We start from the raw sequence: 15,719 nt of genomic DNA, 5'->3' as shown, positions 1-15,719 counted from the left end.
ATAACTGTGATGTATCATATTAATTATCTTGGAAACAAAATCTAGTAAAATACCTCTTGTTCCAAATTACTTTACCCTTCACAACGCCTGACTGATCATATATATTTCAGTGTCCTACATTCATGTGGTATTATTCAAATTGCTTCAGTTTAACTTTATGCACACACATAATTTGACGTTTTTTGCATAAGTTGACATGTATTATTGTGACATGCAGTTCATACCGAAATAATCTTCCAGATATGATTTTATTTCTTAAATGCGTGTTACCCGAATATGTAGTGGTAGAAACATCTGCACACAAGTTGCACGTCAAGGTCTTTACAGGGACAGCGGGTGTTATTCTTTAACCAAGGACTGTCTCCTTGTGTATGGTCTTCATCGTTAACACATGAGATCTATCTATCGTGGCTCGAGTACCCGGAGCTTGTTAATTATAGTGACGTAGTCGTCCTACTTCATAGGACAAACATATTTAAACAGAATGTTAACAGCAAAATGAGATAAAATGGCACTCCGATTATTCTGGTCAGACTGATCATGAGGTCAGTAGGTCCACAGCAAGGCTATTCCTTCCACCACATGTCTCTCATTGCCTTGGGGGGCACGGGTGGCCCAGTCGTCTGAGGCGCCGCGATTCGCTGTGCAGAGTTGCGTCCCTTGGTCACGCCAGAAACCTATGATTGTGGGTTCGAATCCCGTTTCGCCCCGATTATATTTCTAGGTTTGTCAGCACCATACCCGTGCTCGTGGGTTTCACCGAAGTGGTAAACGTCTGAGACCTGCATCACTTCGGGCTTTCCTCCCACATTAAACTGACACGCGTGATATAACTGGAATACTGTTAAAAGCGGCGTTAAACCCAACTCACTCACTCACTCTCATTGCCTTGACGGTTACATAACTTCCTGACCTCCATATGTTGATGTTTGTCTCTGAGCGGGACAGAGGCTACTGTTACCATTTGGCCACAATCAGTGAAACATAGTCATTAGTACAACGACAAACAAAGGATCAGCAAGCTTTTATTATGTCAGCCATATGTTTCATCAGTTTTCCCCACAACTTGGAGTACATAACGCAACCCTGATAAACCAAGTTATTTTACAGTAACCGTCTAGTGGAACCAGAATGTGTCTACAGACTTAGGAGATAGAAGTGAACGTTTGCGTTTGGGGCCGTGATAATGTTCCTTCAATTTGAATTGACAATGTGAAAACAAAAACTGTTTGAGCATAAACGCGATTATTAATACCAAGAATGTGCCTGCCTAATTGACATAAATGACGACATGAACATGACATAAAACACATAACGGGTATCCATGGCCATTGGGACTTTTGAACACCTGTCTGTAATAACCTATTCAGTTTGTCCTGTTTATTGATAATGACGAATTTCACATCAACAATATGTTGAATCGGTTTAAAAATCCTTATTATCTGATACTGGTACTGTCAGACCCAAATAGTTACAAAGCTGAGTTTGTGTATTGAACTCCTGTAAACACTAATTACTTGAACGGGAAACATGACAGAAATATCTTTAGAGTAAATGCGCGAATGCATCTTTGATTTTTAATACCTTAACAGACTATACCGAAATCTCTGACACAGAGATGATCTGATCGCAATATCCGTACAATAACTACATGTATTATGTGTGGATCAGGGAGCCTCCATAAAGGCCTTTCAGACCATATAGGACCGACAATTTTATATTCTGTGTGTGTGTGTGTGTGTATCTGTGTGTGTGTGTGTGTGTGTGTGTGTGTGTGTGTGTGTGTGTGTGTGTGTGTGTGTGTTTGTTTCTTTTTTCATATATACTATCAGATTAGACTTATCCTTGCAGATATAAGTCAACCACAGGATGGAACCCATCAAATAATCAATACAATCAGCGGGCATATGAACATATGTGTGGTGAATTTGCTATTTCAACACATATAGAATGGCGTCTGCATGGAGTTAATCATGGTCTAGGTATCCCATGCAGTGGCACACGCTCTGTTCAAGAAGTCAGCAATAGTTTATTGAAAAGCGGCTGGCTTCGATAGGACATTGCTCTCCCGAGTAACGAGGTTAGACTACTCGGATCCGATGTTAAATCGTTTAAATGGTCTGTCAAATGTTCAGTTGAACTCATCTAAACATTTCAACGATGTAACATTAAACAAACACTGGCATCAAAATGGTAAAACAAAATATTGTTTTACTGGCAGTAATTAAAACAAGATATTAAAAAAACGATATACCCCTGCGTGATGCACGTCCAATGTGTTGAGCCTTTGCATATGCAACTTGCTCTTTGATGACTCGGGATATGAAATGTATGTCCTGGAGCAAGTATAACATTCCTATAGGACAATTTATAAATCACCTGAATATTATATATGCATATTATATGATGGGCCTATTATGAGAAAACAAAGCTCTTATCAAGAAAAGGCTTTCAAATAACAGGGACGTTTAATTTATAGAATAACATTCATAAGATGAATACATTCGTTAGCTTTCGGCATGTGTTCCAATCCTGCGGGCGACACACGTTTCGACTCGAAGCTCAGCTGTAGGAATTATTTCGATAACGTTTAATGAAGTCATTGAAGTTGAAAAACATGAATGCATGACACTTTTTTGTGTGGATAACAACTACTTTTCTTCTTTGTCATGACGTTCAGAGCTACCTTTTGCCCCTTTATCAGGTGAATATTGAGAAGTGAGTGAGTGATTTGGGTTTAAGGCCGCTTTTAACAGTATTTCGGTTATATGACGGCGTGCCAGCTTAATGTGTGAGGAAAGTCTGAAGTGATGCAGGTCTCAGACGTTTACCACTTTGGTGGAACCCACGAGCACGGGTATGGTGCCACAATCAGGTCGAGGATTGTTGGTTTCACTATGCAACACTATTTCCCACACATCCCGTCCAACCACTTACCGTGGCTCGTGCACTGTCGAGTACAGGCTGTCGACTCAGTACTGTTGCCCCGGAAGTTGCAATCCTCTGTACACTCAGAATTGCTCAACCCTTTTCGACAACAGCACCATCTTTTCCTGGTTCGTGTTCCACAGCAACAGTTTGTGCTACAGCCTCTCCATGACAACCAGTTGATCCACGTGCAGTGTCGGGCACATTCAGCAGCTTTGCTTTCGTCTGTTAAACACAAGATCTTTGTCAACATTGTACCTAGCGTAATACTGTTCAACTGATTTACAGTTTTTGTTACTCAACATGAATGCTGCTGACCTGAATTTTATCATTTACAGCGTGGAAATTATCACAATAAGTAATGTGTCTCTTGATAAGATACAGTTACAAATCCATAAATGTTTCTGTTTCAATCTACGGTTTACCATGAGAATGGATGGATTTCAATATTTCCTCCGAAAATTTACAATATCTCTGATATTGCTAAGAGCAAATGCATGAATTTAGTATTTACATTTGTATACCCACAGAACATCATTTTGGTGCTTTCCCGAGATCACTGGTGCACAATTCCATATTGCATGTCATTTAATCTGAAAATAGTTCAAAGGGGTCTTTCTCTTCCATAAGTTCAATTTGAACATTACTTTCAACATCTTGTTTGTCAATGAGTGTGGACAAAAGAGAGATATTCTTTATTTGCTCCAGATTTCAGAACTGCGAATATGTCTAAAGCAATGGCTTACAATGCACAGGACCCAGGGTTGGATTGCCACATTGTTACAGTGTTTTAGGGCCATTCCTGGTACTGATATGGCACAAAATGGGCTTCAAGTTGCGTTATACCTACTCAAACCATTATTGGAGAAATATCCATGACCTTAGTGAAATAAACAACAGCTTCCTGACGTACAACCTGACCTTTTGTTAAACGCCACATTTTCCCGGTGTAATAGTGAGACGAAAACTGTATACCCACCATCTTCACAACAAATTCCAAATCTGTGAGGGGGACAGTGACAGTAGCCATCGATGAAGCTTCCACCATTAGGGCAGTGTGTCTCACAATATTCCGTCTCCACGGACGTGTTTGGTCGGTGACATTTACCAATACAGTCTGGAACATGAACTCCACAACACATCTTCCGTGTTCTGGTTCTCAGCCCAGCACATGTTCTGGAACAGGAGCTCCACACACCCCAGGACTCCCACTCACAGGCCTGAAGCCCGGGTTCACACACACAGTCCACCACCAGGAGCAGCACCACGGCGAGGTACACCTTCACCAGATCTATCTCTGGACATTGGATAACTGAAAGGTGATATACAATAATAACTCGTAGAGGAGACTAATGATACTCGGGTCATTCGGGTAAAATACTAGTATATGTTCACATCCCTTCAGTGGCACACAGTCCACCACCAAGGGCAATAACACGGAAAGACGTTATACTCAACAGTATCCACATCTATGCATTGGATGTTGCATACGATTCTTGCTTTGCCTGGTTTCTTTGTAATCCTTTTATAGAAAGGATATACTAGCATGAATTTCCTTTGGACTTAGGTCTATGAATGATAAGATGTAGCTGATTTATTAATACGATTGATATAGCAAACCTGCTCAGACTGAACAACTGTATACCCGGTTTATTAAATCCCCCATGGACAACGTGTGCAACATTATATAGGTAACAACTTCTATCAAATGTCTATCAAAGGATTGAATGAGTGAATGTTTTTTCAAGCCGCAGTAATAACGTTTCTAGAATATCACGACTGTCTGCAAATGGTCGAGTCTGGACCAAGAAAACCTATAATGATGGCATGAGCACCGATCCTTTGCCGTCGGGTGACACAAGCCAAATCACACACGGCCGATCCTCATGCGGTACTTCAGCTGGATGCTTTATTCAGGATTTCCAACGGTGATGTCATTGTTTGTATAAGGACATGAAAAGAAGGACTTAGTTGAAGTTTGTTTTCGCTAAATAGATCTTAATCTCATTTGAACTCAAATCAGAGTAAGGGTTATGAACTGTAAAGGTCAGAACCAGCAGTGTTTCAGGTCATTCTCAATTCTACACTTGCTTTTCCTGCATTCTATGGAGTAAGTCGGCAAAATGACTGACGATCATAGACAGAGAAAAAATCAAAGTTGACGACAATTATGGTTCCAATACCAAAGCAGGCTTCATTATTGAAGCAGGTTTCATTAGTAATACATGTTGCGATTGCGAATAGCAACACAAATAAACAAACCGCAGCCATTTTCTTTATCGACCATAATGAGTTTGTGAATGCTATTTTATTTAAGGATTGAAGTTGTATTTGTTGACGTTCATCAGCTGATGAACGTCAACAAATACAACTTCAATCCATATATTGACAGATACATAAATCATAACAAAAGTCAAAAGCGGAGGGTCATTCATTCAAAGATTCCAATTGGAGTGACATCCCTTGGTTTTACAAACGGCAGAAAATGGCGGCTACCGCAATGTCATTCGCTTGAAATACAAGTTGCACCCAGTAAAGTAGCGTTAGAATTAGAAAGAAATCCAGACCCGACTCATGCTGAAAATGGATACATATATATTAACGTTCTGTGAACTTGTGGTGTGTGTTTGAGTCATACTACGGCTGCTGATGACGGGGATTACCGCTTGAGGCGGCGCGGTTGGATTTACTGAGGCACGATAGTGTGGAGCTCGGTGATTTCTTTTGGTAAGTCGAGCTTTCTCTGTTATAGCTTCAAATGGACGCTTCCTTTCGGTGACCCGACATATGCTTGATCTGTCTGACTTCAAAGCCTGCATCATTCATAGCATAAATCGATGTCGCCCTCAGTTTCCCCTAATTATTGTTAATGTTATTTTTAGACATTGAGGAATTCCCCTGAAGTATTTCTGTATGTCTCCGCGCGATTGACAACGTTAGCAATGAACAGAGATTTATCTTTTCCAAAACTGCTGTGCACATATCACTTTATAACAACATACTGCATATGCAGAAGAGAAGAGAGAAGAAGAAGAAGGGTATATACTTCTTATGCATACTCTAAAAGGGATCGATAACAGATCAATGTTGCAGATGAAACTATGACATAACAACAAAAGTTCCTGTGACACCAATATTTTAGTGTATTTTTCAAACAAGTAAAGTTTGGTTTTCAATATTGTAGTACATGTATGGAATCAAGTCACAGAAACGCAACTGCGACGGAAAAGCATGCATTCCATGCAAAAGTTGACTTTTATGCAAGCCCCCTGCATTTCACTACACAAGAATGGGTATAGAAACATGTACGTTAACGGGATTCCATATGCATTGTTTAGCATCGTGCTGACAACAGCCACTCAGAAAAACAACAAAATTACGCAATTATTCAACATTACGAAATGACACGCCTGTCCAAAAATGAGCGTCTGCGAGCCATTGGTATGCTTGAAGCAGGATCGAGTCAACGTGAGAGACGTTGGCAACAGACGAATGCAGTCAAAGACCATCCTCGGAGTGGCAGGCCATGCGTAACCAATAATCGACAAGACAACTGCATTCGAACAACACACCTACAAAATCTATTCCAGCCAGCAACAGTGACTGCAAGAAGCATCCCTGGCCTTAGACGAATATCTTCACAAACCGTACGTCGTCGCCTCAGATGTGCAGTGATTGTCGCCAGAAGACCCGCAAGACGTCCCATTTTGACAGGAAACCACCGTCAATCACGTCTACACTTGTGCAGACAGCGTCTACGCTGGACGGCCATGCAGTGTGGACAAATTATGTTCACTGACGAGTCTCGTTTTCACCTCAGCCACAGCGATGGACGGATTCGAGTGAACCGACTTTGAGGTGAACGTTACGTCAATCATTGTGTCATGGAAGAAGATCGGTTCGGGGGCGGCAGCGTTATGGTATGGGGTGTGATTACAGCAAGACAGAGGACCCGTTTGATAGTGGTAGAGAGAAATCTCAATGGACAGCGAAACCGAGACGAGATCATCGGCCCTCTTGTTCTACCGTTTTTGCGTCGTCATGGCCCATGCATTACCTTTCAACATGACAACGCCCGACCTCATATTGCTCGACTTGTTCAGGATTCTCTTCAACAAAACAACGTGAATGTCATCCTCTGGCCGGCTCGCTCCCCTGATCTCTCACCAATCGAGCTCATGTGGGATGAGATGGATCGGCGCCTTCGACGTCAACCACGTGTTCCTCAGAGACTCCAGGAACTTCGAAACTTTGTCGACTTTGTGCGACGCCTGGTCAATTCCATGAGACAAAGATGTGTTGCTTGCGTCGCAACCAGAGGTGGACACACACGCTATTGATTTGTAAATTGACATTTTGGCATGTTCAGCTTTTTTATGAAATCACGCATTTTCTGAAGTCAGCATAGCAAATTAAACCATTTGAACACTGACAGGAGTCTTTTATCTGTTGCAAACCGAAATAGTTTCAGATTTGGTAAAAATCATAGCTTTGCATTAAATCGTATTCAATGTCACAGGAACTTTTGTTGTATACATTGTTCACACCGTCCCTGTCTGCTTTGAAACTATTTCTTGTTTTGAGACATTCCAAGAATGTGTACTATAAGATCGTATCTATAATACAGTATTGGTGGAGGGATAGCCAAGTGGTTAAAGCGTCACGCCGAAAACCTGTGTTCGATTCCCCACACAGGTACTATGTGTCAAGCCAGTTACCAATGCTGTTATTTTACCAGGGTATTGTTAAATCAACAATATGATTTACAATATAATGACTTGCATCATCATTAAGTATTAGATGCATTATAATCCATACTTGTTTTGTACTTCACAATCGCATCACATTGCTTCATACTAGAAACATTCATTTCATGTCAATTATCGACAAGCTACTTGTTTCGAACCTGAATTGTGACGTTCGGAACAGCGAGGTTCTGTCTTCTGACACAAATTTGACACCATTAAGACACCGATACTACACCACTAAAACACCGATAACACACCAATAGGACGCCGATACTAAACCACTAAAACACCGATAACACACCAATAGGACGCCGATACTACACCACTAAAACACCGATAACACACCAATAGGACGCCGATACTACACCACTAAAACACCGATAACACACCAATAGGACGCCGATACTAAACCACTAAAACACCGATAACACACCAATAGGACGCCGATACTAAACCACTAAAACACCGATAACACACCAATAGGACGCCGATACTAAACCACTAAAACACCGATAACACACAAATAGGACGCCGATACTACACCACTAAAACACCGATAACACACCAATAGGACGCCGATACTAAACCACTAAAACACCGATAACACACCAATAGGACGCCGATACTAAACCACTAAAACACCGATAACACACAAATAGGACGCCGATACTACACCACTAAAACACCGATAACACACCAATAGGACGCCGATACTACACCACTAAAACACCGATAACACACAAATAGGACGCCGATACTACACCACTAAAACACCGATAACACACCAATAGGACGCCGATACTAAACCACTAAAACACCGATAACACACCAATAGGACGCCGATACTACACCACTAAAACACCGATAACACACCAATAGGACGCCGATACTAAACCACTAAAACACCGATAACACACCAATAGGACGCCGATACTAAACCACTAAAACACCGATAACACACAAATAGGACGCCGATACTACACCACTAAAACACCGATAACACACCAATAGGACGCCGATACTACACCACTAAAACACCGATAACACACCAATAGGACGCCGATAAGACACCAAGAAGTGTATATTTTGTCAGCTTAATAGTGAATGAAGCATTAGTAATATATGTTAGAATATATATACAGGATACATATTTATGAATCTGATGCATTTTTCGCAAAGATTGACTGTGGTTGTCTGGTTGAAGGGTGCTGTTATTCCTGAGCGGTGATACAGTTGCTTGAATATGATTACTTTAATACACCAATCAGACGTTTATCACGGAATTGTAATGATTGTAGTATTTTTACAGGTTATCAGTACTTTTTCATTACTGCTGTAACTTCCCTGTCACTGCAAATATGGAACCGGAATATAAACAATGCTTTTATTTGTAAATACCAATTGTTTAAATCCTCCCCTTTTTAAGCTCCGTGTAATGTCACTGTAACATGTTGCTGAATGGCCTTGTTAGTACCGGGATGTTCTTTTCATCATACATTTTGTTTTTATTTCCTTATTATATTTTAGTAGCTTATGAGTTCTTCAGTGTTTCGTTGTTTCATGTTGTTTTGTTTTGACAATGTCTGGCAGATGCTCCTAGATGCAGTGGATACCTATATACCGAGAAACACGCCTTCCGGCCTGGAGAGTTACAGTACATGCATACACAATGCATGCTCTGAACCGATAATGTGTTTGTATATATCCCACTATATCAAAACAGTTAGTGCCGCGTGAATATCCAGGTTGGGATTGGTGTTCAACTTGTCGTAAGAAGCGACTACAGGCTCGCGGACTTGGTTGGTGTGTGTTATCATATGTCATTTGCATAGATCGATGCTCATGATGTCAATCACTACATTTACAGACTGCCATCATATAAATGGAATGATACTGAGTGCGGCGTTAACCAACCAACCAGCAAATTTATATTTATAACAATGATTGGGTGACAGGTCTCTTATTTTGCAAATGCACTCATTGGTTCACACAGTTACGTGAGGTGAGGTGAAATGACGATTAATATTGCATTTATGATTATTGCACTTATAAAGCGACGAGCATGCACGTGTATGTGTATTCTTGTACTTGTACGGATTGATGAAGGTTTTATAGTGCTAGCGCACTGAAATACCATGCCGCAATTTAACATGGATCCAATATTCAGACACATGTACTCATTCCGAGCCGACAAGTCCTTGTTTTATCCCCTTAATACCGAGCGCCAGGCAGGGTACTAACAAGCATCATTCACGTTGTTTTGGTATGACGAAGTCGGGATCGAACCAGGACCTTACACTCTCCAGGAAAACGCTCCATCTACTAGACCATTTGCTTATGATATCACTTTTAATTATACATATTAATACTTTTAGACCTCCGTGTACCCACACTGTCATGATACACTTATAGTGTTCTCTAAAGTAGGTTTGACGTGTTAATCCCTATTCTGAAACGTGCGGCCCCTTATGCCAGTACGTGACATGTCACAGGCGAGTGGGTCATGTGCTTTGACGCACTGCACAGTTCGTAGAGCCTCGAGCTACATGTTCTGTTCGTGATTGATGTTGAGCATGACAATGTTTGTACTTGTCAGTCAGGTGCGAAAACAAGTACTACTGATACTACTGAATGGAAGCAGCGACGTGCTGTATTAGGGCGACAAAAATAACTAATGTTGGATTTCCCAGGCATTCCGTGGTCAGAATAACTGAAGTTGCTTTCAGCAGCTCGCCATTAAAAGTATATGCATATTACACATGTTGGCATATTAACTTCTATAAGTGTACAGTGTTATTACTCCAATGAATTATAAACAGTTTTCGCGAACACCTGGTATCATCACTATTTGATAATGATTTATTAACAAATGCTTATGGTATAGTCAAATCATACAATGGACTTTGCTTTTAGAAGAGATTTTTTTTTAATATACAATATTTATATTGAAGATTTTTTTCTGCCAACGCCTGACAAAATGATTTGGTCTATGTGAGAGAAGTACCTTAAACTACAACAAAATGTATCTTTTTTAACTTACCTTATCCAAATCTCAAAAGTGTATTAAAATATTTTACATTTGAACTTAAAGTGTGAGGTGAATTAGTCATGAGGCTGTTATGTTTGAAACAAAAGAACTTCCCGGAACACAAGCCTGCTGGTACATCATTCAAGCACGTCTATTTGTATGTGATTATTAGTGTAATTATTAAAATGCATTTTACGCCTGATCTAGTTTGTTGTATTTTAAATATGTGATATTTCACCTACTTTCTAACTGTTGTTCTTTGCTGAGAAACTTCTATTGTTTAATAACTAGCTCTCTCCGCTTCCTGACGTTGCGACGTTGAATGTTTCACTCACTTACTTTATATAACTATATAGAGACAATAAGTATATTGTTGAAACATCAGTTTGAAAAGATAATGTCTTTTATTTATTAAACAAATATCCCCCATTTTATCGCTTTGGAAAAAAACCCACTTGTAAACTTGTAGCATTATGAATTAATTTAACAAGTGAGAAGAAATAATCATTGCCATTGCTCAAAGGATATGGGACAACTTATGTGAGACATGATGACAGATTTAACTGCGCCTGCGTCACAGCATAGCCTCGTAATAATCATTCATGGAGAAAACGCAGTTGACAAACACACATTGTGACGTCAAGAGTGCCTTTGAAATATCTGTGTCAGTTCCGGCCAGACTTAATGACATAACTGCCCTCTGGTCATCGCAACAAACGCCATTGTCAAGTCGGGGCGCTATAAATGTTCAAGGCAGGTTCAGTCGTGACTTCATCTCACACAACCATGAGGGTGACGGCAACACTGGCAGTCATGTTGGGGCTTGTGTTATGCAGCTGTATGGTTCAAGGTCAAACTCGGCAACAGGTAAAGATCTTTATGTTTTCAATAATTCTTCTTATGATTTTCCAATCCTTTATCTCGGTAATAACTCTTTGGACATAACCATCTGATTTCTCATTTTTTAAAACCTTGGAATGGGGATGTTTCCAGGAGATAATTTTGCGCTAAATATAGTAATCGTAAATCTCTGCACACAAACATGCAGCGATTACGGGGAGGAATAATACACCATCAGTACATTGCCGCGATATCGCTTCACTGCTGCTGACTGAGGCGACAAACAACTATAGGAGAAACAGGTACAATCATCTCGTCTAATGTAATTATTGACACGATGCCTCGACATTTCTATGTATCACTGCAAATCCATCCGTTGCATTGATGCTAATGTAAACGTTGTCGATAAACATTTAAGTTTTAACATACAACATTCACACTTGAGTTGCTTGTTTATTTGCAGCGTCGCCGAGAAAAGGTTTTAAGAAGTAGATGGTCACGTGACATCGATACAAACGTAACCGTAAAGGAAGTCGCAGCCATTTTGAAGTCCAAAGAGAGAATATTTTTCCGATCCTCTGACAGACGGCTGACAGCTTTGAACATCACACGATCCTACTCCTACATCGACTACAGCAGCGTGAGTATATACACATCCTCATTTGGAAATAACTGATCATACTCTGATTTATCACTAGTTATATCACGGCACGTCAGCTTGATGTGAACAGTATATCAGTTACATCGCGGCGCGTCAGTTTGACGTGTGATGTGAACAGCATTTCATTTATATCACGGCTCGTCAGCTTGATGTTGGATGAAAGTCCATTAACTGTGAAATCTCGACCTCTATTTGGTCTGTACAAAGTTGGATACATACATAAATGGATATTGTACCGACAGTATCCAAGTCAGCACAACGCTTGTTCCGGACGATGAATAACTCGATATAATTATCATCTGGGTAATTCAAGGGGCTAAAATATCAACCACGAGTGAACCACCCGTGTCTCCTAGCCAAATTTTAACCAGTAACATTATATAAAGCTAAAACAAACATCTCTTTCTATTTCCAAGTCATAACACTGAATTCATTTCAGTAACATGATATTAACTGCAGCTAAGTATTCTCTACATGTATTTACTTCCCTCTATCACGACTGTTTATTTATGTTTCATTTGCTCGTTCCTACAAAGGTCCTGGCAATACCCATAAGGACAGAACAAGGGAATATCTACCTGTTAAGTCCCACATCCTTGGGTCCACGGCTACAGGATGGCGTGGTCCCCCTTTTGGCAGAAACGCTGATTGTACCCAAATGTTGCTTGTGTTTCACCTAAAACGTTGGTAACATGGAAATGACAATTCTGTTTGCTACAGGACATGGTGGTGACTAAAGCCTACGTGTCAGGGAGCCGGAAGTGCATCGTCCTCCCAGGAAATATCACCGAGGACTTCAATACCACCATGACTGACATACTGGCCAGGAAGGTGAGTTGTGTGTTGAGGGGCGGGGTGAGGGATGGGGTTGTGTGTCTGGGGGTGGGGGGTGGGGGGGTGTCTGGGAGGTGGGTGGTGGTGGTTGATGTTTGGAGTCGGGCAGTTGTAGAGATAGGACTGAGGTTGCAGATGTAGGGACATCTTTGTCCGTGCTATTCCTGTTGTCTGCCATCACATGCTTTAAATATATTGTTTTTAATTATTATTATTTCAAATTCGGATCGGTAAGCAAACAATTGTTTATATAAATGCCGCTCCTGGAAAACAGATCACTATAAGAACCTTTGCGGGTCGTTAAAAAGACCCACGCATTCGTTAAAAGTATAGTCGCGTCAGTCTGTATATACCTCAGTCCTGGCAAGACAAACCTGTGTCTGAAAAAATTAGAAGACATTATGTCCTCGAGTTACGATGAAACACAACGATGTTACGATGTACACTTGATGACTGAATCTTATAAAATTAACTGTAAACATGGATGCATTTCATTGCAGACATTTTTTTACTTCCCCATTGGTATCTTGAACGTATTATTAATCTCACAGCCACTGTCTGTCGTTTGAGAAAGTGTACACTTGACGACTGAATCCGATACAATTAGCTTAGACATTGGTGCATTTCATTGCAGACATTTTTTACTTCCCCATTGGTATCTTGAACGTATTCTTAATCTCACAGCCACTGTCTGTCTGTTGAGAAAGTGTACACTTGACGACTGAATCCGATACAATTAGCTTAGACATTGGTGCATTTCATTGCAGACATTTTTTACTTCCCCATTGGTATCTTGAACGTATTCTTAATCTCACAGCCACTCTGTCTTTTCAGAAAGTGAACACTTGACGACTGAATCCGATACAATTAACTTAGACATTGGTGCATTTCATTGCAGACATTTTTTACTGCCCCATTGGTATCTTGAACGTCTTCTTAATCTCACAGCCACTGTCTGTCTGTTGAGAAAGTGTACACTTGACGACTGAATCCGATACAATTAGCTTAGACATTGGTGCATTTCCTTACAGACATGTTTTACTCTACGTATTCCTACGCCATTGGTGTCTTGAACGTCTTCTTAATCTCACAGGCACTTATTTCACCTTTTTTTGCTCAGAAACAGAGGTTGAATGAGACAGTTGAAATTGGCCAGTTTGCGATGACGTCAGACATTGCCATGACCCCTGTAGAGAGAGAAGCCTTTCAGACTGCCAGCCCTTATCTTGCCAGGAAATGCCTCAACATGGATATCCTCAATGCAACAGCACCTGCGACAAGTGAGTGTTTTATGTTATAAAACGCAATCTCTATACAGCGTTTTCCTTTATTCAGATATTTGTAAAAACAATTAACACCTGCCACAACCGTACTAAGCATATGTTGCAAAGGAAAACGTTACTTAATTTTCTATATTTTGTACAGTAAATGTACTCCAAACATTCAATACTCTAAGATCGAAAGACAAAATATTGTTATTCAAAACATACAATGGATGTATAAACACTATAATCGTGACATCGTTCATTTCTCTGCCCGAGTACAACACGACATGTTTTTGCGTTTCAGATATGACAGACACCCTAGATAAGTTTCCATTAACTTTACTAGCTGTCGGAGGACGCGTCACCATCTACGTCAGTTCCACGTTAAATGCCTTGTCATGAAGATGACAGAGGGTCACATTCACCTGTGAACTGTGTGTGAATGATATCTGATGCGTTGTGGGTGTGTGGTAATACTGTTAAAACAGGCCCAGTTATAAAATTTGACCTTATGAGCGATGTTTCAGTTACAAAGGATGAGCAGCGTTTAAAGATTGTGTTTACGTTATAATAGAGACGAACGTGACCATATTTGCAAAAAGAACCAAAAGTCGTGCAAAGTTATACAGTTTATGATCACGTTTGCGGTGTCGATGAAGTTGGTGGTCTTTCGGTGGTAATTTATATTTATGCGATAGAATGTTCTTGGTACACATAACAGCGACAGGTCTTGTGAAGCATTGAGGCAATCGGGTTTTCGAGATATATGCATTAAGATGTAAATGTACAGAACCCAGAGAAGGTGTAATATCTACCTTCACGAGACACAGCGTCAGTTGCCGATAGTGTTTTGTGGTAAATAATAAGTAAAGCTTTCTTTAGGTTTACCTCGGTAAGCACTACAGCGCAGCCGATCCGCTGCTCGGGTCACGATCCGTACGTGCTTTTGCTACCGTAAGCTTAAGGCCTCACCGCCTCGCCCATGACGCTCAGTCTTCTACCTGCAGGCGAGAAAGGGTTTGTTAGTTTTTTAAGTTATGATGTGATGTTGTACATTTTTAGTTAGGGAGGTTTTTCTACATTGTTTTAACATATGAAGAATTTATTGTCAATTAAATATTGACCTACTCCCTATCACGGTTGTTTGTCTCTTCTTTGTTTGAAACAGTGTGTTCTTTGAAATGTAAAGGGCACTGTATGATAATAACACTGAAATGTCCAATTCGAAAGTTTAAAAGTAACCGGGTGTGCTAATAGGACTGAACCAGGTATGATAATTACACTGAAAAGTTTGAAAGTAATTTGGTATGCTAATAGGACTGAACCAGGAATCCTTCTTTCCATTTCCGCGCCGAGTTTTAACTCATGGCCATGAGCAGTTGTGTGACATAAAATAGTATATGCCGATTGCAATG

The 15,719-nt window shown here is 40.4% G+C and overlaps 2 protein-coding genes across 3 annotated transcripts in view; one reads left to right on the top strand and one right to left on the bottom strand.

Moving 5' to 3' along the window:
- The window catches only part of LOC124128151 (hemicentin-1-like), a 38,934-nt gene extending 26,038 nt beyond the window's left edge, over window positions 1-12,896 (bottom strand). The window contains exon 1 of the mRNA XM_046491550.2: window positions 12,784-12,896. The gene's annotated coding sequence lies outside the window, so the exon portion shown is untranslated. The remainder of the gene's footprint in view (window positions 1-12,783) is intronic.
- On the top strand, window positions 11,324-15,438 carry LOC124128149. Of its 2 annotated transcripts, none has more exons than XM_046491547.2 (5): window positions 11,324-11,571; window positions 12,008-12,184; window positions 12,926-13,036; window positions 14,166-14,319; window positions 14,609-15,438. In XM_046491547.2, exons 1-5 carry the CDS (start codon window positions 11,449-11,451, stop codon window positions 14,704-14,706), a joined length of 663 nt encoding a protein of 220 aa, XP_046347503.1. In that variant the 5' UTR covers window positions 11,324-11,448; the 3' UTR covers window positions 14,707-15,438. The 2 variants fall into 2 exon arrangements, with proteins under 2 accessions (XP_046347503.1, XP_046347502.1); XM_046491546.2 differs by having other exon boundaries at window positions 11,330-11,571; window positions 14,160-14,319.
- Window positions 15,439-15,719: the final 281 nt, after the last annotated feature.

This window comes from Haliotis rufescens, unplaced genomic scaffold (assembly GCF_023055435.1).
Source record: "Haliotis rufescens isolate VD_foot unplaced genomic scaffold, xgHalRufe1.0.p SCAF_21, whole genome shotgun sequence".
Classification (NCBI taxonomy): Eukaryota; Metazoa; Mollusca; class Gastropoda; order Lepetellida; family Haliotidae; genus Haliotis; species Haliotis rufescens.
Note: the sequence above shows the minus strand (reverse complement) of the source record. Positions and strands in the feature narration are given on the sequence as shown.

Excerpts from the sequence above, each read along its gene's own strand:
- LOC124128149 (XM_046491546.2), top strand. The coding sequence starts at position 11,449 with ATGTTCAAGGCAGGTTCAGTCGTGACTTCATCTCACACAACCATGAGG. Across the intron at positions 11,572-12,007 it reads AAGGTCAAACTCGGCAACAG|CGTCGCCGAGAAAAGGTTTT; the intron begins GTAAAGATCTTT and ends GTTTATTTGCAG. Across the intron at positions 12,185-12,925 it reads CCTACATCGACTACAGCAGC|GACATGGTGGTGACTAAAGC; the intron begins GTGAGTATATAC and ends TGTTTGCTACAG.